The sequence below is a fragment of the Phyllostomus discolor genome, chromosome 6 (genome assembly GCF_004126475.2).
Source record: "Phyllostomus discolor isolate MPI-MPIP mPhyDis1 chromosome 6, mPhyDis1.pri.v3, whole genome shotgun sequence".
Classification (NCBI taxonomy): Eukaryota; Metazoa; Chordata; class Mammalia; order Chiroptera; family Phyllostomidae; genus Phyllostomus; species Phyllostomus discolor.
In genome coordinates this window covers 6,173,402-6,196,554 of record NC_040908.2, presented here as the reverse complement: position 1 = coordinate 6,196,554, position 23,153 = coordinate 6,173,402, and the positions used below count along the sequence as shown (strand labels likewise).

The window sequence follows — 23,153 nt, the reverse complement described above, 5'->3', positions numbered from 1 at the left end:
TTATTTTGTACAATCCAATGTATGGCTTCAGCACTCCCAAAAGAACCGAGACAAAGAAAGGGAACTGGGGGGACAGAGGGGAAGCTGGAGGAGAGGAGGGCAGTGTGACCAGGAGGGATGTTGCCAGTCACATGGTCACGTTAACCACTCCGAGGTGGGCCCCACCCCTGCGGCTGCTAAGTTAACAGTATCTACGAAAGATTTGTAGTGTTAGTCCCTTGAGGGCAAGTGCGTAGGTTTGTACTCACGGAAAATGCGCACTCCTTGTCCACGCATCACCGGCTGCTGAGAAGTGCCTTTTGATTGGTGTCCAAGCCTCGGTGCCCGGGGGGCCTGCTGAGCTGGGCCAGCAGCACCCTCTGCACTGGGGGCCGCCTGGGAGAGAAAGCCCGGGTGAGAGAGTGTGGACTGGAAGGAGGAAAGCGGAGCACTCGTCCTTCGTGTCAGGAGACCCCCGGTCATGAGCTCGGCCCTCCCGAGCTTGGCTTGCACTTGGCAATAAGCAGCATGCCTTGTCCTCACAGATCCTTAGTTTGCGCTGAGATGCAAAGACCAGCATTGTGAGTCTCCTTGTCTTCATTGCTCTTGACTTTTTTTCTCCGGGGCGAGGAATAAAATTCTTCAAGGAAGACCCCGTCCTTAGGTGCTCAGTGTCTGGGCAACAGACACTTAATAAATAGTGAAATTATTTTCAAATGTTGTAAGTGAAATCAGCACCCTGGGGCCTTGGAATGAGTGTGCTTTTAACTTGCCCCTTGAAATGTAAGTCATGATGTTTTTGTGAAACGGGGTAGTGGCAGCCGGAGAAGGGAAACAGAAGGCAACCTTTGTATGCTTCTGTGTTCTAGAAGTAAGAGAACTGGATGAGGCTCCAGGTGTGACCTCCGTACTGCCTGCGTGTGGCTCCCTCAGCCTGTGTCGCCGGCTGAGCAGTGCCATGCCCCGTCCTCACCCCTGTCCTCACCCCTGTCCTTACCGCCCCTGTCCTCACTGTGGTTAATCCTGCCCCGAGCCCCGACCCCCGACCCCACCAGCACAGTCACAGGACCAACTCAGAAAAGCGGGTGCTAGGCAGTGCATACCGAGAGGGGCCTGCTAGCAGGAGTGACACTTTACGACTGCAAACGTCTTTCGTTAAGCAAAGCAGCCCTGCGGGGTGCACCCTCAGCTGCCTTTTCACAGTGGAAAACACTGAGGCCCAGAAAGGCTGGGTGGCTTCCCCAGGCCCCGCCAGCCAGGCTGAGAGTGCTTAAGTGCCTTCGGTGAGTCAGCCGAGTGGGGGAGCCAGAAGCGAGCCTGCCGGGCCCTTCAGCGCCTGCCCCCGCTGCGTCCGGGCTGCCGGGGCGCCCGCGGGTGCCAGGGTCAGGAAGCTCGCTGTCCCCCAGGAGACGTCCTCTCTTCCACGGGAGGGGCTGAAGGACCACACGACTGGATTGTGATCACAGTTTGTCCACAGCATTCTACTTGGAAAAGCAGGATTTTTTTTTTTCTACTTCAAAATTTCTTACCACAGTTGTTATCACTGTAATCATTTCCAGTGCCTTGCATTTCTCTCCCTCAGGACGAGCGTGACCAAAAACCCCTGGGTGAGACTCGCCGCGGGGATGCTGACCCGGTGCACGGGGGAGCCCAAGGCCCGCCTGGGGGGCGAAGTTCTGGGGCTCTGCCGCTCCCTGTACAGCACCAGCCAGAGGCTCCCGGCCGAGGTGAGCGCTTCCCCCTGGGTCCTCTCTCCCCTCCTCCCCAAGCCGAGGTGTGCGCGGTGTGGGTCTCCGCACGTGAGGGACACTCAGCTCCCGTCACGGGTAGGGAGAGGGACATGGTCAAACGAAGACAAGCGAAGCCAGAAGGCAGCGGTGAGGGCCTTCTCTTCGCTGGAGCTGGCTCCGAAGCCGCGTTCTGTTCCCACTCCCGGTGCGGAGCCCAGCGGCTTGCTGCTGCCTCCGGGACCCTTTTGCGTCTCGCTCGAGTTTCCGTCCCGCTCACTTCCAAGGGGGCCTGGCCAAGCGCGTGTAACCTCTGTCCGTCGGCACTGGACCGGTTGGAAACGGCACAGTAGGTGTGAGCACGCTCCTCCGGGCAGGCAGCCGGCCACTCCGATTTTTACATACTTTCTTTTTGACATCACCGTGAGGGGATTGTGTGACCTCACTAGTTACTCTCGAAACTTGCCGAAACACTCAGCCACCTGCATTTTGACCTTACTTCTCTCTCTGATCCGGTAATTGGACTGCCACAGAGGCATTTGTTTCAGACATAGATGTGTATTTATTTGTGTTTTCTAAAATAAGCACATATTAATTACAGCCCCCTGCTGCTGTGCATCCGACCTCAGCAATATGTCATTTGAGCAGGTCACGTGCCTCTGGTTCAAGCATTTGGATAACGGCACTACACTGATAAACTTGAAAATAAGATTGTAAATACAGTTCCCTGGATCTTCATTTTACTCACCGCAGGAAAATACCCTCATTCTGAATGTACATTTAATGGATTGTTTTCTGAATGAGGGTTATATACTTGAACCGTTCTGTTGTTCCGGACGGGGCCACAGCATGGTCTGTGACCCTGATCAAAGCACGCCCTCTGGACCTCCACGGTCTGGTCTCAGGAACAGGGGCTGTGCTGGGTGGTCCCAGCAGGGACTGCTGTCCATCTGCTTGGCGAGGTCTCGGCCCGCGAGGAGGAGGAGCTGAGGCTCTCTGTTTACTGCTTCACCCTTAGCAGCAAAGGCAGGATGCCATAGTCTCCTGGGGTGAGGAGAAAGGTACCGGACTGAACCCCATTTTTAACTAGGTCATTATCGCTTCTCTCTCCTAATGTGATGAGACGAAAACTAATTCTTACCAAATGAGTTTCGTTGCCACAGCGACTAGCTTTCATTTTCCATATGCTGTCTCAGCGTCTGTCTCTTAATCGGGCACATTCACGGACATTTCTCTTAGGATAGCGTGATTGGAGGGACTTTGCGAATGTCGTGGGCCATTTTTATTGATCACTAAATGGACTCCGATGCGAGTTAAAATCGCTGCAAAGGAAGGGACATTATTACTGCAAAATGGAAGTGTCTTATTAAGTTTACTTTACCGCGTTTGAGAATTCCACAGTCTGATGCAGAGTTCCATAGCACTTAATGTCACAGCGCTCGTGGTGAAAGTAGCCGTAGCTCGCTGTGTTTTGAATCCCACCAGCCCCTGCGGTTTGCCCTGCTCTCTGAGGCAGGAGGTGCATTTTCGCGTGGGCTGTGATAAGGACTGCGCCCCGCCTTCCCATCCCCCCAGGTTCCCATGTGAGAGCTTCTTTTCTTCGTGGCCCCTTAGACGGCCTTGTGGGGAGTGCCTGCTGTCGCTCACGGTACTTGTGATGTATGGCCGTGATGCCTTTGCTGATGGAACATATCTGAAGGATGGAGTCACTGCTGCTCACAGGTCCCACGTCCCTTCTTCTTGGCTTGCATCCGTGGCAATATATTGAGCGTCCTCTGGAGTGGGCGTTAGGCAGAGTGAGAAGCTGGCACAGAGCAGGCTCTTGGCATTCATACGACAGGTGTCAACTTCCAGGTCCCAGCTCTTCGGGGCTGACCCTGAAGGTCCGTGACCTCGAGAGACACAGCCTGAGCTAGACTCGCAGACGCTGTGGGCAGGGGTGGGCGTTAGCTGCCCAGCTCTGGAGTGAGCCTCCTAAGTAGCCCCCGGCTCCTCAGTCTCCTCGTGGCGGCTCTCGTTCATGACTGTGGTAATCAGGAGCTTCGCTTTCGGAGTCCGAGGACACGTGCCCCTGCACATCTTGTGCCCCGCCCGCCCGTGCAGGCCCGTGACACCTCGGTGCTGGAGACCCCAGGGCCTGCAGGAGGGCTGTGTGAGCACAGGCAGGCGGATCGTTGGCTGGACCAGCGCTGCTTCTCTGACGACCCTCAGCCACAGGGACGGTCCCCCGGGCATCACCATGGACCAGAGTCCGCTCTGGGCCCAGCCCCCTGCCCCTCCCCATTGTTCTGTGTCCTGATGGGTGCACGGGCCTGAGCCGCAGAGGCGCCGTGTGAGGTGTGTGTGGTGCTCTTTGCCACGCCCACCTTTCTGCAGCGTCCCAGGCCCCTCCTCCTTCGTGAGTCTCCTTAGCAAACTACCCTCCCGCAGCACAGGGGGAAATACCTGACGAACACAGCGTAGTATTGAAACCCAGAGGAGGGGTTTAGCCAGTGCCCGTTAGCCTAGAGATGAGAAGGAGTCCGTCGCTCACGTGAAATGAAATCCATCATTCCTGGGGGGAGGGGGAGCCTGCCCAGCTGTGGCCATCGGCCCGTTATACCTGCTCAGAGAGAGTGCAGGTTATCGGAGTAACGTGTTTCCCCAAAACTCAGGTCAGCCAAGTGATACGCTCCGTCTGAGTGTCGTAAGTTGCTGAGAAGTACCCGTTTACCGATTATTGATGACGCACCGAATAAGCAAAGATGAGTGTTAAGGAGAGAGGGAATCACATGTCAGAGTTTTTAGGGACAGCATACGCTGAGCAAACCTGGAGCGCTGAGAAGGAAAATACCCTTGCCCTCCGGCGAGGCAGGCAGGCAGACGAGCGATTAGAGCAACACGAGGAGACGGCCAGACAGCGCAGGAACCGCGTACAGAGCACCGTTGGCGTGGGGGGGCCCGGCCTGGGAAATCGGAGGCGCCTGCGTGGGAGCTGGGGTTTCCGGGGCCTCTGGAGCTGGGGCGAGAAGAGCTAGAGGGTTAATCGGAGAGCGGCAGCAGAGGCGGCACCCGTGTGAAGGCGCGGAGGTCTGAGAGAGAGCCCCGCCCCAGGCGGCTGCACCGCCCAGCACAGTAGCCACGGGCCACGTGTGGTTGTCAACACTGAAACCTGAAGTAAGTAAAACTGAATGAAGTTTGAAGGGCAGCTCCTCCGTGGCCGTAGCCACGTCTCAGTCGTTCCCCACCCACGTGTGGCTCGTGGCTGCCGTGTTGGACGGCACAGACCCAGGACACTCTGCCCTGGCTAACCCGTCTCCCGGGGACGTGCTCCTTGCGGAGCGGGCAGGTGGGCGCGTCGCTGTCACATTTGGGGGGGCTGGGGGGGAAGGGAGCAGGTTGACGTGCGGCCGCTGGGCTCGCCTGTCTGCCTGGGAGTGTGTGCTTCATCCTCCCAGATATTTTCTGCGGGGTTGGGTGCCCTGGTGAAAAATCTGCACTTCCCTTGGGCCCAGAGGCTGGGTGAGACACCCCACATGTGTCCTCTGTGCTTTACGGCCCATGCGGCACTTTCCCCGAATTAGAATCCGTAGTGTTGGAAGCACGATGTTGCAGAACCCTTCCCCTGCTGATGTCCATCGTTGTCACACACGCTTGTGTGGCACAGCCTTCCGGTGTGCACTGGGAAGGCCTCACTGGTTCCCAGCAGAGACGCGCTGGGTGGGAGCTAAAAAACACCACGGTTACTGGAGTCCCAAAGAGACCCTTCTCCTAAGCTGCTTCGTCCTGTCCTTACTTTGCCTGCCCTTACAATGATGCCAGCGCAGTAGGGAGGCAGAGACTTGAGTGTCTCTTGTCTGGCACGCTGTGGTCGGAGGGGCAGAGAGAGACACCCGTCCCGCGGAGGGCGGTGATCCTCAGTGCTCTCAGCAGCCCCGCTTCAGGGGACGGGGGTGCAGTCACCGTCCGGCCCCCCATCTGGAAGCTCTGCTCTTCGCGCTGCAGCCCGAGTCCCGACCCAGAGGCAGCGTCTGACCAGCAGGGCAGGGGGCTCCCTGTCTGCTCTCCGTCCCTTTATACTTCTGCTGTGAAGGATTATCATTCGTTATCTCCTGTAAAAGCCTGCTCTCGGATGACAGGCTCAGCCAACATAATAAAGAGCCGAGAATAAAATTCAAATACGTTTTGGTTTTTCGGGACCACAGATAGTTTTCATGAAGATGAATATCTCTGGCATCAAGCATTCAGTTCACCTTGACATCAGGATTATAAACGGCCTTTTAAATATTTAACTTGCTGGTTTCCTGTGTTGCCGTGGGTGATAACTGGATGTTTGACGGTACGAACAATGGGTAACAGTTTTCATTGTTTGTTATGCACCTAGCGGGGGCTGGGTCTTGCACGTTATTATTGATTAACACGTATTCTCGCACACGGACGCTGCGGAGTAGATATGATTACCCCCACTTTATCCACGAGGAAACGGGGGCTCTGAGAATGCGGGAAAGGAGGTGACGGCCCACATCCGTCCGGTGGGGGGCTGTGCAGCCGTTGCGGGCGGTGTTAGAGGGAAGCCTGAGAGCTCAGGACGGTGTTGACGGCCCCCCCCCCCCCCCCGTGAAGCGTGTGCGGCAGGACCCAGACAGCCACTCAGCGTGGCTCCCTGAGGGCTGTAGACACGCACACACTCACAGAAAGCGGCATGGAGACACGGCCCGAACGGCGCCGGGGACGCCACGGGCGTCCCACCACTCACACGGCTGCTGCGCTGTGGTTTCAGTGCCTGAAGGAGCTGTGCGCGCTGCTGCGGAGCCAGGCCCTGCTGCTGCCCGCCCTGAAGCTCCTCCTGGAGAGCCCGGACGCGAGTCTGCACGCGCTGGCCCTGGAGCACCTCGCCGCGGCCGACAAGGTAAGCCCCGCGGGCGCGGCCCCACGCGCGTGGGTTCCACGGAAGCGAGTGAGTCAGGGCTGTCGTTCTCTCGAGTGACGGCCACGACTCACCTGCGGTTGCTCTGTGCGCAGCGTCCGCTCACCGCAGGCGCTACCTCTGTTTTGTCTAAGAGGAAGACACGTGCTCATTTAACAAACATTCCTGAACCTGAGTGTGTGTGTGGGCGCGGAGACCGTAGACCTGACGACGAGAATGTCAGAGCAGCCAGACTGCGGGGGCTAGTCCCGGGCACTTGAAGTTTGGGTCAGAGGAGCTCCAGGCATGTTTGGGCAGGTTTTCTGTGCCCGGGTGGGTGTGTGTGGTTGCCCGCTTACTAACTAACTAACTCACGGTGGGAGAGTGGCTGCGAGGCCTGGGGGCCGGCACCCTCCGAGAGCTCCCGTGCCCCCCCACCCCCCAGCCTGACCCCAGGGGATGGTGTGCTGCAGTCAGGGCTTGCACTCTGTCCCTCAGGACCGGTGGTCTTGTTACTGTGATTAAGGAAGAAACTTCCACTTCCCCTTTTAAACTTTACAGCTCAGGATCAGATAGCTCAGGGTCGTGTTTTAATGAATTTGCATGATGTGGTTCTTACCGAAACCCTCTGTAGGGAGATCGTCCTCTCACTTGAAGTATTTGTGTGCGTGCATTATGTGTGTCTGTGGGAGCGAGTGCTTTTTTTAAAGCAAAAAAAGTGTAAGAGGACCAGGGAGGGGCGGAGAAGCCTGGACCAGAGGTGGTGCTGCTTGCCACACCAGAGAGCGAAGACAGCGGTGACAGTGCAGCCACACGTCACTTAACGACAGACACTCTGCGGGAAACGCGCAGCTAGGCGATCCCGCGGCTCTGCGCACCTCCCAGCGTGCGCTTGCGCAGACCTAGGCGGTCCAGCCTGCCGCTTAAACCTCGGCTGCCGTCCTGGTCGCTGTGGGCACCGGGAACACAACGGTGGGCATCCGTGTGTCTAAGCACGTCTGCACACACGAAAGGAGTGGTACAAAGGTGGTATCAAAGATGAAGAAAGAAATGGTTCCCCTGCGCAGGGCATGCACCATGACTGGAGCCCGCGGGGCCGGAGCGGCTCCGGGTGAGTCGGGGACTGAGTGGGGAGTGGGAGTGGGTGTGGAGGCCTTGCACACCGCCGACCACCGCTGCAGGCTTCACAGCCACTGCGCCCCACGCCGCCCTCCACGTACCACACAGCACGGGGTTAAAGCCGGCCCAGGAGGACCTGATACAGTCAACAGACGTAGTAAATACGGGATGAGTGGGGCCGCTGCCCAAGTCACGTGCAGAACGTTTTGCAGCGGGCTTGGGAGGCAGAAGGTGCGCTCTAAACCGACCGGTAGCGCAGTCGCTTGTCGTCACCGGGAATTAGTCTCTGTACGTGACTGTCGCGCTTCACACGGCTGGCAGCCCGGCCGCACGGCACCATGCCACACACATGCCACGGGGGGGGGGGGTGCTGCTGTGGTGGCCATGGTGTCACTAGGCGACAGGGATCTCGGCTCCATTGTGACCTTATGGGAGCCCCCTCGGATTCGCAGTGCGTCACTGACCCAGACGGTGTCCTGTGGCAGCGCATGACTGTGTCATTGGTAACAAGATTCTGTTAGTGGCCAAGGATTTAGAAAGTCACGTGTGTGCTTGCAAGAGCAGAACACAGCTGCGCGTGGAAACGGTCGTTGCAGAGTGAGGAGAAATCCAGGAGCCTCTGTGAAGAGCTGTGAACTCGCCACATTGTTGCTGAGAACGGTCACAGGGCGGGGGGGGGGGGGGGGGGGGCCTCTGCGGAAGCTGAACCAGGGCACTGAGGGGACTTGCTTGTCGTTGTGGCTAAAATGACAGTTGCATAATGTCAGGAATTTACAAGAAACTGAGAATCACAGTGAGATTACTTTTAGCCTATTTTTAATTGTAAATACAGGGAATTAGGAGGAAGGGAAAACTGAAGAAGAACAAGCTGCGGATTTCCGGGGCTTTTTCCCGCCCCGCCACTCTGTGCCGCACTGGGACCTCCGCCAAGGTGTTCCCGTGGAAACGTGCCCTGGGCGTCTGCGATAGTGAACGCTGGTGTATTATACGTCGCCGCTCCGTAGCCAGCCTGCGTGTGCTCTCTGGTGCACCCCTGAGTCGCTCAGACAAGTGTACCAGCTCTTCTCTTAAAGGTTATCTCTGATGCATCTGTCAGAGCCACAGCCAGAACTGGAGTTCCCGAGGTGCTAACTAGGCTTGCTCCCCACACCCCTGCCCCCCGACACACTCACAAACACACTGTCAGAGTAAGAAGCCACAGGGGCACGGCGCAACACCAGGTGGTTTCTAAATGGCACTGGTTGACCCCGACATCTTCATTTGCACATTTGATGGAGAACGTCGTGCTGACACTCTGTGGTTCTGAAACTCCCTGCAGGCTGTGGGCGGTTGCCCGGGGTTGTGCTGATCCCACCCACGGCGTCGGTGGTCTTGTCGGTGGTCTCCAGGTGCAGGGGCGTAAACTGCTGGCGTGGGCCACTTACCTACCTCCACGACCCTTGCGTTTAGGTGACCTGCCCCCACTACGCTGACTGTTCACGTCGGGCGGTCTCCTTTGTGGCCTTGACCTGTGTTCACAGAGATGCTCGGCATCTTCAGACAGTTTGCCCCCTCCAGAGAGCACAAGTTCTGCAGTTTTCCCGTTTTAAAGTATTTTTTAACTTTTTACTTTGAGACCATGTTACGCTCCCGTTCAGCTGCCGTTCACTCAGCATGGCATCCCACCCCGGGCTGCGGCACCGGTGCCGTCTCTGGGCCTGTCCCGGAGTCACCGTGTCACACGCACCCGGCTCTCCGCGTGTCTGTGTGCGGAGTCCTGTGCGACGTCCCCTGGCGGGCCCGTGTCGCCACCCCTGCAGTCACGGTGCGGAGCAGCTCCGTCACGTCACGGGTTCCCGCGTGCTGCCCCTTGTGGCCACGGCCACCTTCTCCCTCCCTCCCCACCTGCCCGCCCACCCGGGCAGCTGTCAGTCCCTCCTCCATCCCTGCAGCCTCGCTGGGTGACCGTTCCCCCAGCTCAGGAGAAGTTCCCGCTCCCAGGTTCCCAGGCAGAAGTTCACTGGGGGCCTTTTCTGCAGGGCTCGTCTCCGGCTGTTTTTAGATTGCGCTTGGTATCGCGGTGGAAAATAGAAAGCGTTTGCTTTCTTTTTTGTTTTTGTTTTGCTACTCACCCCGTTGATTAGACAAGCTGGAGTTCCCCCCGAGCGTCCTTGGCTGTTGCTGGTAGCTCCTGTTGACTTGAAGAGGAAACACCTGGCCGCGGGACCCCTGAGAGGCAGGTGCTCGCGTGCGCAGCATGCGGATCCAGGTGGAGAAACGCCCACCCGCTCGGTGAGAGCACGCGGTGTTTGGCCACTCTTTTCGGATGCTGACGGCCCGGCAGGTGCCTACAGTTAAAGGGGTGACGCGTGAGGGCTGCTGCCAGCGCTTGCCCTGGCTTTCCCTCCAAGCTTTTCTGAGATCGCAGACCCCTGGTGCTGAGGAGCTTTTACAGATAACCAACAGCCTTTTCCCCGGGGCCATGTGTAGAAAGCCCTTCTCAGCGCGTTCCCATCCTGACGGCCGATTAAGGCCCTGTGTGGGGTGGACTGCCAGGTCACCCCTCCGTCAGCCCCGAGAGCGCTGACGCTCGCCCGCGGGGCCACGCCCTCTCCGGGGAGAGCATTCCTGCCCGTGGCCTGGAAGCTCCCCTCCGGCAGGCTTTCTCCCAGGTGCGGCCTCTTGACTCGCTGGATCAGAGCAGGCAGCTGTGTGTGTGCTCGTGCTAGTTTCACGCACCGAAAATTCCCCGTCCTGCAGCGCCAGATGCGCGGTGGCTTCGACTCGCCATCGCTCTTCCCTGTGATGCTGCTCAGTGCCTCTGCCCCGGCCCCGGCCGCCGTGGGCGGGCGTACCTGTTAACAGAGTAACTCCCGGGGGCTCAAAGGGGGCCTTTGGCACCTTTAGCACCTAATTAAGGACTTCTCTCTGCTTCCAATCATAAGTACCCTCTTCTAGAAGCAACTTCTTCGTGCCAGGAAATACAGCAGACACCTCCGCCTGTTATTGTCCTAATAGCCCTGGGGGAGGAGAGCGTTCTGGTTTCACAGATGAGAACCTGACACTCGGAGGTCATCCGGCTGGGGAGCAGCCAGAGCTGGAATTGAAACCCCGGATCCAGCTTTCAAGTCCGCGCTCAGCCATCCTGCTTCTTTCAGTGCAACCAGGCAAGATGTATTATACTGGAAAGAGGTTATCTCTGCAGAGAAATGAAATTGCTGAAAGCGTCTTGAACCGTATAATATTAGCTCTGCAAAGGACGAGAGCAGAGTGCACTGAAGAGCTTGCCGGGTGTGGGGCTTCCTTTCTGGCCCGCCGAGTCCCGAGGCCCTGGTCGAGCCCGGCCGGGGGTCCAGAGCTGCTGGCCCCGCTCCCCACCCCCCAGCGCCCTGTGCTGCTGGGGTGGTGGGCCTTGTGGAAGAGACCCCTCCAGAATGAAGGCTGCACCTTCTCTGGAACGTGGTGGTCTCAGTCCTGCGAGTTTCTGATAAATGTGACTGTTATCCCCTTTGATCTCGCCACAAGGGCACTGGGACCTGCTGGACCCACCGACATTACATACAAGGACCAGAGCCTTAAAGGTCCTGGGAGAAGCCCGCTTGGATGGGCACCTGTATGTGAAACCACGGACCCTTCCTGTGTCCCCCCGCCTTTAACGTCGCCCAGGTCTCCAGCGGACTTGTGTCCCTCGGCGAGAGTCTGTTCCCCTGTTGGGGTCCCCCGTGTCACCTTCCCCACGCCGAGTCAGCCTGGGCCCTCTCCTTCCTGCCCTGGTGTGCCGTGGTAACGGGGAGCCCGGGCTGGGTACCCCGAGCAGCCTTGCTCAATGTCTGCAGCGCCCTGTGCCTTTGCCCTGAGGTCAGCTGGTGTCCCTCCCAGGTGTCCAGACCAGGTTGGGGGCAGCGAACCAGTTCCACAAGGGACAGACGAGGCCCCAGCGGCCGACTGTTACTGAACGGACCTCTTTTTGCAGCCACTGTTCTTGGGCTCTTTTAGTACTGGCTGTTTTTCCCAGAATTTGGAGCACATTGACTCGTTTTTTAAATATCGCTTCAACCTGAACAGACCTCGGCGCGGTAGCGGTGCCCATGCTCAGGGCCCCTCGGCCTGGGGCCGGCTTCCTGACCAAGGAACCACAGGGCACGGACCCGGCTGCCCCTGGCGACGGGCGGACATCCCTGCAGGTTAGCCCGGCGTTTGCCTGGGCTGCGTAGTGTGACCAGGCGCCTGGGCGTCCGTGGTGCACAGCCGGGCCCTGTGTGCGGGAGTGGGGAGGGTGTTTGTGGAGACGAAAAGAAGGAGCACGCGTGGTCCACGGAATTGTCCCACGGGGAGCTGACACAGGGCACGGAGGAGTTAAGCAAGGTGTGGAACTGCCAGACGCAGGCCCTGGTGTGGGGAATTTGGTCACGGTCATATTGGCAAAACCGGGCTTAGATTTCCAAAGCTTCTCTTCCCGTTGTTAGCTAGTGAGTCAGATGATTTGCCCCAGTTTTGGCTTCGGATGAGGTGCACTATTCAGGCCCCGGCCAGGCGTGGGACTCATGGTGTGTATGCTGAGAGAGGGAGTCTGGAGAGCATTCAGACAAATACAGAATGCACAAAGTTATCCACGGGCATTGTTTCTCATTCCAGGTATACACTTACGTTGCCCTTTTATTTGTCTGCCCTTACTGTTGATCTACTTAATAGCTTTTATTAGTAATAGTATATACAACAATAAGACAAATTCCTTCCCTGAAGTAAACAGTGCAGCAATATTAAATGATATTCCTTGAAGTAATTGAAATCAGGCCCTGCATACCTTATGCTACTAGAATTTCAGCTTACCTCGTTCCTATAATTAACTCTTAGCTTTGTATAGATCCATAAAATCACAGACTGTAATTCGAGAAGGTTCATTACCTATTGTTAAACCAGGAGTTAAGCAGATAACATTTAATGGCTTGGAAGACAGTGGAGTTTTGTGCTTTAATAGATTTCTTTCCCAATACCTGCAAAGTTTCATTTATTCTCAAAAATTAATCACTGACACACAGAAAAATCACCGATGGGGGTGGTGGGTGAGCTTTGTGATCTGTGTGCACCTCTTTCTCATCTCGAAAGGCCTTATTCCTGATTTGCTGGACTGGACCAACTTCGGCCATTCCTTGCGCCTGAACTCTGTACACTGCGCTCGGCACTTAAAGGGCACAGTTCACCACAGCCCCTCCAGGTGGCCTGCATCTCAGGTGCGGGAACTGACGGCCAGAGGGAGCGACCTTGACAAGGTCACGCAGCAGTTGAGCGAAGCAACCGCGACTGGAAGCTGGTCTCCAGCCCAAAAGCCTGTCTTCTCTTCGAGAGACCACACGGCCCCTCCCTCTGGCCCAGAGTTACTCGATCAGAGGAATCACATGAGCGAATCCTCCTGGGCTTGTCTCCTGGTTATTTCAAGCGTCCAGCGGAGTCCAGACACGACAGGATATATTTTTCCTCCTCGAGCTCTCAAAGCACCGAAGTCGCCCGTGTCAGGGAGGCGTGGTTTTCACTGGCTCTACACTACACCAAAGGAATTCCTGATCGATTAAAGAGTCAGATAGTTTTCAGTGTCAGAAAAGAATATATTCATGTCAGATCCTCCGAGGAGTTACAGCTTCCAAACTTTAAACAATAAAAAAAAATGGTAAAATACAGATTCTTTCCTCACACTATAAAATATAAAACTTCTATACGAGAATAAGCAAAACAGTTGTAAACAGATTAGAATGTTCGCTGAAACTGCAGTGAGGGTTCGTGTTTAAGTTGCACAGAGAGACCGCTGGCAGGGGGTGAAGGGGCAGTCCCCGTCGTCTCCCCGTGGCCTTGGGCACCGCGCCTTCCCGGACCTCCAGGCGCCTCCTCCAAGTGCGCTGGTGTTGGGAACCGCCCTGACTGGTATCAGAAGCGGAAACCCCCGCCTAGGCTAAGGCTAAGGGAACGCCCTTGGAGCCGTCAGCCAGCAAGGAGACAAGGGCTTGTCTCCCTGGCAGGAATGCTGCTTCTGCTGCTGAACCCCAAAAAGCTTGGTCGGTTAGCCAAAGACGGGTAAGATTCCCCACGGGGGGAACGACCTAAGGCAGGCACGATCACTTTGGGAGGCCCCCCAAAAGAAGGATTTGTGGGGCTGCAGCGATAGGGGGTGATAGACCCTCACTCCTCGGCTTTGACATAGCCTGAGTTCTCAACGTCTGGGAGAAAATCTCCTTATTGCCCTAGTTCCTGTGCTAAGCCTGAAACAATGACAGGGTGGTGCAGCTCTGTGCTGGAAAGGGCGGGTTCCCTGGGCGATCAGGCCTAAGAAAGAACATGTAAATTCCTGTGAAACCTTCTTTGTTTAGAATGCTCTCAGTTGAATGAGAGGGGTCCAAGGAGGAAGTTAGTTTGTTCCTCAAAGTCTTACAGCTCTTTGACCCCGACTCAATAGACCAGCAGAGTTCCTTGTTTTCTATAGTTCCTTACTTCCCCCTGATGAGTACTGTATTTTACCTGAATTATTATGCAAAATGAACCCAATAAAAGCAGGTATGGATGGTAAATCAGGGCGCCCCCCACTAGGGGGGGGTGGCCATTCTGTCCCTACTTCCCCACAGAAACTGGTCTGTCTCTGTGCATGTGTGTTTGTTTCTCGCATGTTTTTCGGCGAGCCATCCACAGCGTTGCGTGGTCACTGCTGGCCAGTGACCCACGCGCAACACGCTGGCGGCTTGGGCCCTTCCCAAGCCCCCTCTCGGCTCCTGTGTTCTTTCTCTCTCTCTCTCTCTCTCCACCCAAATGCACACAGAACTGTCGCCCAGGTGTTTCCTGTGCACACGGCAATTACAAAGTCGCCGCTTCCATTTTCTCGAGAAGCAGCCAACCCGGAATTTCCCCTCGACCTTTCTTTCCCAGGCCACTGCCCGAGGTCCTCGGGGGGGGGGGGGGGGTGGTGTCTGACCCCACCAGAGGGTAGGGGACCCGTGAGTGCGCCAGGGCCGTGGGGAGACACGGCATTTCCCTCCCGTGACTGCAGCCGCCAGCTCTCCCAGCCGGGACAGCAGACAGACAGAGCTTCTGGAGGGCGGATGCCTGCCCCGTCCCTCCCTGCAGGGCGTGAGTTTCCGCACGTCGTCTCCCAGGGCATGGGCAGCTATCCGAGAGGCTGGGCGCACCCAGTGGGAGGCTGGTTTTCAGGGTGTCGTGGCACTGGGGAGAACCGAACAGAAGCGGGGTGAGAGGGGCCTCCGCCGCTGCTGGTGTTGCGGAAGCCCTGGCTGCGCCTCCACCCGGAAAAATCCCTCCCTTTCTCTGGGGCCTTCAGGCCTGCAAAGGGGGCCAGGCCAGTGAGTAAAGAGAAAGAGCCCCAGCGGGGTCCCAGCCCTGAAGACGTACTCGGGGCAGCAAAGAAAGGATTACCCCGCGGTGCTGGGATTCCGCGCCTTTTATCCGTGTGTTTTATCAGGCACTTGCCTGCAGCATCCCGGCACACCCACGTCTCTCGTGGAGGGAGGGTCAGGTGGAGGGATTCCTGCTTGTTAAGGGTGGACCAAAACAACACAGGCGCAGTGACCCAGGTGCCGTGCCCACGTGCACCTGGAGGCGGCGGGGTGCCGTGAAAGGATGGGAGTGAGCTTCCGAGTTTCTCATTCGTGCACCGGCTCACCCCACAGACCTCGCTGAGCCCCCAGCACGCGGCCCACGTGGCCCCGGGCATGGCCCCGGGTGTGGGGGCTGCAGGTGTGACCCAAGGCGATGAGCCCTCTGCTCCAGAGGCGCTCCCGTGCCAGAGGGCACGCGCAGTAAACAAGCGGGGCTGTGAGAGATGAGGGCACTTTCCCGGCTCTCCAGAGCGGCTGTGTGACCGTCCACATGTGACCTTGACCCCACCGCGCCTGTTCGCCATCTGTCGAGTGAGACTAGAGCTGTCTGGGGCGGGGGGGCATTCTAAGGCTTGGAGAGGAAGTGCCTGCCAGCAGGGGAGAGGACGCGGTAACGGTGAGGGCAGCCCTGCGGGGCCTTCAGACCCTCGTTTCCTGCCTGTGAGGCAGAAGGGAGAGGATGGAAACTGGGAGGAAGAAGACACGCTGAACTCACCCGCCACCCCACCAGCGTGGAGACCGAAAGCTCGTGTCCCTTTTGAGCAGAAAAGCTAGTCTTTCACGCCAATTGCTTTTGCCACCATCTAGCCTCCAAAACCAGAAACAAAAAAATGCCCAATGGAGTTCACCTGCGTGTCTTCCCGAGTCAGAGACAGGTGCGCTGTGCGCACAGGTGCCGATGAGCGACGGGCGAAGAGAAGACACCTGGGGCTGGCGGCGGAGACTGGTTCCCCGCCCCCGTTCCCAGTCTCTGCAGAGGCCGGGTTGTTCCCAAGGACCTCGGTGCACAGGCACGTGGCCAGGCACGTGGCCCCGGGCAGGCCTGCCACTCACTCGCCCTTGGGGCCATAACGTGGAGAGAACGGGCTGCTGCAACAGGAGGACAATAGAGCCTCGGTGCCCGGGAAGCCCCCGGCCGGCGGGGAGACGGGCACACAGGGTTCTGGAACTCGGCGTGCAGAGGGGCGCGTCTGCGGTGTCTGGGAGTGCGGAGGAAGGAGGGGCCCGCTTGGCCCAGAGATTCAGAGAGGGTGTCGCCAAGAAGACGACCCTGGAGCCGACGTTCACGTTCGGTTTCGAAGGAACACGAGGTCACAGGAGGGCAGGAGCTGTCTCCATGGCAGTGACTCTTATTCCCGGAGCCTCTTTTGTTTCGTTCCTGCGTCCGCAGACACAGTGACCTCCCCATGTCCATGGCCTTCTTCCCTCCTCGTCGGAGAGGGAGCGGGCAGGGCTCGAGGTGTGCGCCCCTATGCCGCTGGGCCCGGCAGTCTTGGGTGGGCGAGGAAATGCCACGTTTCCGAGGCCCCTGCAACCGAAGTTATTAAACGTGCCTGGTCAGGGGCTGTTTTGTGACGCCACAGTGTAATTGTGACTTTTGATGTGCGTTAGTGTTGACTCGATTCCTTCCAACCATATGGACAATACTAGAAAGTAGAAAATAGCGGCTGAGTGTCAAAGCCACGGAAAACCGTTCACAGACTGAGCAGATAGGACTGAGGGGCCAGTACGGAGAACACACACGCCGGAAGAACCTGTGAAATGCTTTGAAAAGGTGAGTTTGGTGCTCAGCTTTCTGGAGCCTCAAGTGAGAACGAATTTTAAACACCCCCAACTTCATCTGTCTGCGTCAGGGGTTGACAGACGTAGGTCTCCCTGGAGGCGAAGAGAAAAAGGTGGTCTTGCCTGAAACGTGTCTCTTTTTTTCTTGTGGGTCTGCATACGGGGGAGTGTGGGGTACGTGCCGGAATGAAATGGTGGGTGTGGTGTGTGGTTGTGAAAGCCCAGGTGCGGGAGGTCAAGGCTGACCTCGGTTCCGGTTCTGGCTCCGTGACTCGCTGGCCGTGGCACTAGGCGAAGCACCTGCCCGCCCGCCCACGTCCCGTCTGTGACACCGATGGGTGGCAGAGCCCAGTCGGGACGAGGACTTGGTGCGGAAACGCGTGTGGGGCGTCAAGCAGGGCTCCTGGCGCTCGGCTCGTGGGCGCAGTGGCAGTGATCCCAGGGGGCTCTGGGGACGAGCCCGGGTCTTCTGTTCAGAGGGGCCCCACACGTGCTCTTTGGAGCAGGCGCTGTTACGCCGGGCAGAGGTGTTTACGAGGACACAGCAAGAGGGCGGTGCCTAGCGAGCCAGCAGCGTGTGGGGGGTCTCCTGGGGAGAAGCAAGCAGCTCCAGCTCACGCCTTGCCCGTCTTGTTTCTTGAAGGTGAATGACTCCAACTGTGACCCAGAGCTGCTCTCCCTGCTCCTGGACGCCAAGCTGTTGGTCCAGTGTGTCTCCACTCCCTTCTACCCGCACGTCGTCGAGCACCTGCTGGCCAGCCCTCAGCAAGGGCGCTGGGACGCGGAGGAGCTGGCCAGACACCTGCGGGAGGCTGGCCATGAAGCCGAAGCCGGCTCACTCCTTCTGGCCGCAAGGGGGACGCACCGGGCCCTGAGGACGTTCAGCACAGCCCTCAAGGCCAGCCAGCACTGGGTGTGAACACGCCGGCCGTGCCCGGGCCCGCTCGGTCCCCGGTGTCCCACGCCCTGGTGGACGGGAGCGTCCAGAGCAGAGTGCTGCTCCCAGAGGCCATGCCTGCACCTGGAGATTGTTCTCGGTGGTCCCAGCAAGTCGCAATAAAGATGCACATTGATGATGAGCACGCTGCCGTTTGTACAGCTTTATTCCTGACTGAGCGCGAGTCAGCCCTCTCTCCCGTTTTCTCAACTGCCTGCGGTTAAAGCACCCGAAACTGCAGTTCACATGGTTGCGTGTGGTGTGGTGTGGGCAGGACTGCGTGAGAAAGGGGGCGCGTGGGTGGGAGGGTCTGTGGGTGGAGGAAGGATGGGCCTGGGTTCCAGCCTCAGCATGGTTGTGCAACTTTGGGCAAAGCGCTCCACCTCTCCGAACCTTACTCAGCCTGTGTCAAGTGGGGGTCATACTGTTGATCTCTGGAGGCCGTTGAGCATTGTGATGCTGTGTGTCTGAGGCTCTGTCACTCATAGTAGAGACCCAGGGAATGTCCCGCCTCCTCTCCCCCACTAGCGTGACAGTTCCCGAGTCATGATCCGAAGGCCCCACCAGACAATCAGCACCAGCACCCAAGGGCGACCCACCCACCTGGGGGTCTCCAAGCTTGCCAGCATCGCCATAGGCAGGCTCACCCGTCGGCGTGTCTGCAGAGCTGCTGCACCCAGCTGCATGGGCCGGCACAGCCAGCTTGCGCACTCCTCGTGGGTGGCGTAGGCATACTGGGGTTCTCTAACTTGCACATGGCCAGTCACAGGGAGGGTGCGCGTGGCAAACGCCCTGAGGGAAACCGGCATGGAAGGGTGTCCGGGCTGGGCCCCTGGCGCCTGACTGCAAGGCCTGCGCTCGGAAGCAGGGGTCAGGCTGCGGTTTCTGGACTCAGCTCTCCCATGCCGCATCAGCCTAGGCAGGGGGGGAAGAGAGCGGACTCAGTGGCTAAGGGGCCGCCGCCGGAGGGCGCTGCGGATGCACGCTGGTCTTCACCACGACCGCAAAGAAACCTCGGGAGTGGGGGAGAAGGGGCAGCAGTGGATTCACAGGAAGGCTTAGCCTAGATAGAGGAGATGCTATCACATAGGACAGTTCTTTGTCGTCAGGGACGGTGTTTTATTAGTTTAAGCCATTTGAAAAGGCCGCCTCTGGTCAGTTTCCGTGTGGCGCGGTCGGAGCCCGCGGGCGGAGCGTGACACAGCCCACTGTGGGTCTTGGACGTGCTGGGGCAGCCGAGTCGCCACACTCTCCCCCCACACACACTGTCACCAGTGCCGCACACACCTGTCGTGTCACCTCGAGGTCTGTCATCGTCATCGTCCCCGCTGGCTTCCCCTCCCGTCCACTCCCGCGGGTGCAGCGGCGGCGTCCTCTGCCAGACGGAAGGGTGTTCGGAGGAGACTTCCTGACCCAGGAGCTGGCTCCCCCGCCTTCCGACCAGGCGTCTTCCCTGGGACTGAGCTCCTCGCCCGAGCCTGCAGCAGCCCCTGGGATTTGGGGATAGTTTGCACAAGTCTTTAAAAGGCTTCTAGGAGCCCTGGCTGGCGTAGCTCAGTGGATTGAGCGCAGGCTGTGAACCAAAGTGTCCCAGGTTCGATTCCCAGTCAGGGCACATGCCTGGGTTGCAGGCTATGACCCCCAGCAACTGCACATTGAGGTTTCTCTCTCTCCCTCCCTTCCCTCTAAAAAATAAATAAAATCTGTAAAAAAAAAAAAAGGCTTCCAGGAAAGGGGTCGGCATAGTTCTCCCGGTTAGGGAGCATGTGTCCAGACAGGCCCACGAGGCCAAAATGCCTGTCGGTTCGGAGGCCCCCAGCTGTACCCGATGGCATTAGTCAAGCCACTGTCCACCGGTAACATAGGTGTTCTCTAGCCTCACAGCTGATTTTCATCATTTCGGGGGCTCGAACACATCAGGCGCGCAGAAATCGGAGGTCCGTGTTAATGGGATCCGTGGGGAAAGTGGACCCAAGGGTGAGCAGTCAGATGTGAGCATCAGGTGTTGGGTAGCCTCGACAGACGTGAACAGGAAGACCTCCAGGTAAGCTGCTGCCTCGCCCTGGCCCTCACTTGCTCGCGCATAAGTGGGGGTCATGATGCCTTTCAGGTACTCGCACTGTGGCAGCCCAGCCTGCCCAGGGCCTTGCTGGAGCCCCGCTCTGCCGACGGGTTGCTCCCCCTGTCGGGGGTCCCAGGCTCTGCCACAGCCGCAGAGAGTCTCCCCCAAATATACACCCCAGGTTGTAAATACATGAACTCATTCAGTCCTCCCAATAACCTTACAAGGAAGCGAGGTGCCAGGGGGTAAGTAACCTGCCCAAGGACACGAGGCTGGTAAGGAATGGAGCCCTGGCGCCGTCGTAGGTCGGCTGGCTCAGAACCTGGCCCTGGCCCCCGAGCTGTGGTGACTGCTGACATCACAGCTCCGCAGGCCCCTCTGCCGAGACGCCTGGGTGCGTCTCCTGGAGAGCATTGGAGTGACACTAGGCTGTATTTTCCCTCGCTCCCTCCCTCCCATTCATGGAGCAAATACCGTGGCAAAAGGGGGCGGCTGGGAAACGTCCTTTGATGCTTTCAAACTGCCTGCCCATTGAGGTTCCCCGCCTCCAGCAAGGTGGGGCTCCTGCCATCTTTGCTGCATTCCTGGGCCCTGACCCTGACCAGTCCAGACGCCCCCACGAGTCACAGAAAACCCGGGCACCTTCACGCAACCTTCCCTAGTGCTCCCGGTCTCCCGGAAGCTGCCAGTGCGTCTGAGCACCACTGACTCTCTCTGCAGGCAGTGGCTGTCATGCTGGCATCACCGGGCTCACTGAAATGAGGTCGCACACCAAGGACTTCTAACATGTCAGTCAGTACCCTCTGCCTCTGACGGTCACCCATCGGGGCCAGTGGGGAACAGTCACGGCTGCACGTTGGAACCGCCCGAGGAGAATTAATACCGACGCCCAGTCCCCCACCCCAACCCCGATGCATTGAATGAATCAGGATTCCTGGGGGTGGGGCTCTCACAGCCCGTCGGGGGAACCAGATTTATGTCATTAACTCTCATTACCTGTTGGCCACACCTCTGTCCACTTGCCTTGCATTCCCAAGCAAGTGAAGGGGGCTACACCTGGCACCTTTGTCCATGCCAGGCCCATTCTGGAAAGGCCGGCCAGAAAGCAGGAGGCCGGAGCTCTTGGTGGAGAGTGGCCGGTCTATGCCAGCTGTCTTCCCAGGGCCTCACGTGGGGGGGCGAGCAGGAGCCACTGGGAAAGGGAGGCGGCAATGAAAAGCCCGGTGCGACCCGCTGCTAAATTTAGGTCTGCAGTCGAGGCGGCTCCTGGTGTGTGTGTAGCGGCAGCCCCGTGGTACCAGAAGCCCCCCTCACCTTGAAAACCGGGTCTTATCTTTTTGGAGAGAAAACTCATTATGATTAACATATCGGGAGAGCGTTCAAACGCAGCTTTGCCCACGTCTTTGGAGAGAGGCTGCGTGTTTCTCCGGCTAACTCTACACACCGAGGCTCCGCATTCTCGTTGAGCTCCAGCAGCTGGGGACTCACTATCGCTTCCTAGTAACTCCGAGCTCGTTACAAGCTGAAGACGGCTTAGAAAACGAGAAAATAGGAAAACAGGCGGCTGGGTGCTCCAGCGTGTGAGAGGAAGAGAAGCGGGCTCTCGCCGGAGCACCCAGGTGTTGGGCTGTCTGCACGGGTGGGAGCAGATGCGCGGCTGGGTTTCCTGTGGTCCTCGGGAGGCCACGGTCTCCTTAGACCTGAGCCCCACACTGCAAAGTGGATTTTTTTTATCCTCACCCGAAGACATGCTTATTGATTTGAGAGATGGGGGAAGAGAGGGAGACAGAGAAAGGGAAAGAAACATCAATTGCTTGCTCCTTGTACCCACCCTGATTGGGAACCAAACCCGCAACCTAGGCCCGTGCCCTAACTGGGAGTTGAACCCAAGTCTTTCCGTCTACAGGACGGTGCTCCAACCAACTGAGCCATAGCGGCTGGGGCACAACTTGGATTTGACGCTGGTCTTCAGCTGCCGGCGTCCGAGTTTCCCTCCCCCGTGGCTGTCAGAGTTCCGGGAGGGGCTTGAAGCACAGGAAGCAGATTCAGAAGCCGCCACCACCCCCAACGGGGCCCGGTGGTGAGAGAAGCCACGGGGCATGTGATTCAGATGGTCCCGGAGGGTCCTGCAGGTGAGCTAGCCAGGTGCGTGACCCGCCACGGAGGGGCATGTTGGAGTTTTCACGCTGTGTGGGTCACCCGTAGCCTAGCGGACGGAATTGCCGTCTTGAGAAGCAACACGCCTGTCGCAGAGGCAGCACAGTTAGAGACGGCCCTGGGCTGGAGTTCGGGACCCGGGCGTGAGAGCCGGCCTGGCTAACTGGGCCTCCGGGCAGCTCCACTTTCCCGGCTTCTCTGCGTGTGTTTCCTGCACTCTCTCCGTTGTTGCGAGGCTCGGATCTGGAGGGGAGTGCCTCAAGCCCTGAGGACGGGAGGGTGGGTCGTGGGGAAAAGCTGCGGGGAAGGCCGGTCACTAGCGTCCACCATCTCCACAAAGGGGGCCAGGGCGTGGTCTCTAAGATCCCGAGGTGACTTCCCCAGTCTCCCTCCGGCCCTCTCTTTGGCACTTAAATTGTGGAGGACTCCCCCCACTTCACCTGAGCTGGACTGAAGCCAAGAGACCAGGACTCAGAACCCCACCTTTCTGGGACAAGGACCGCCGCTGGGGGTGTGGGTCAGGAGGCTCCCTCCACCGGGCAGGCCGAGGCCCGAGGAGTGTGGCTGGGCCGAACGGCATGGACCCCCAACTCAGCGCCCGAGGGTGGGCAGCTCCTTGGCAGGGTCATCAAAGCCTTTGACGTCCTGTTTGGATTGGCGGCTGTTGTTATGTGGCATGCAACATCTCTTATAGGAGATCTTTTCAATAACCTTAATGTTTCTCACATGCATTTTGCGGGGCCTGGTGGGGCTCCCAGGTTAAACAGTTCTCCCCCATCACAGTCAGTGACAGGACTGAGATCTGAGCCTTGTGGTCTCGGGGGCTCCGGCATCTGTTTCCAAGTCCCGAGCAGTGTGTGTGTGTGTGTGCATGTGCATGTGTGTGCATGTGTGTGCGTGCTCTGTGACCGAGTGTAGGCATTTGCTGTTCACTCCTGGTTGTGGGTGGTCCTCCTGTTCCCTGAGGGCGCCTCCCCCCTTGCCGGGGCTCCAGTTACCCACAGGGTCCTGGGAGGGCTCCTGCCACGGCCTCTGTCACCCGCAGCTCTCTGTCACTCTGTCTTCCCGCCCGAGGGGTTGGAGAGGCACCACTGGGCTCCTCCACTGTTTCCTGGGAGACGGCCCTGCTTTCTCAGGGCGTGCGTGGGGT

General features: G+C 58.3%; 1 protein-coding gene across 1 annotated transcript in view; it reads left to right on the top strand.

Moving 5' to 3' along the window:
* NBAS (NBAS subunit of NRZ tethering complex) overlaps positions 1–17,926 on the top strand; it is a 239,213-nt gene extending 221,287 nt beyond the window's left edge. The window contains exons 50-52 of the mRNA XM_028515331.2: positions 1,562–1,706; positions 6,466–6,594; positions 17,491–17,926. Of these exons, the coding sequence (XP_028371132.1) occupies positions 1,562–1,706; positions 6,466–6,594; positions 17,491–17,766 (550 nt within the window). The 3' untranslated portion in view covers positions 17,767–17,926. The remainder of the gene's footprint in view (positions 1–1,561; positions 1,707–6,465; positions 6,595–17,490) is intronic.
* The last annotated feature ends 5,227 nt before the right edge of the window (positions 17,927–23,153 follow it).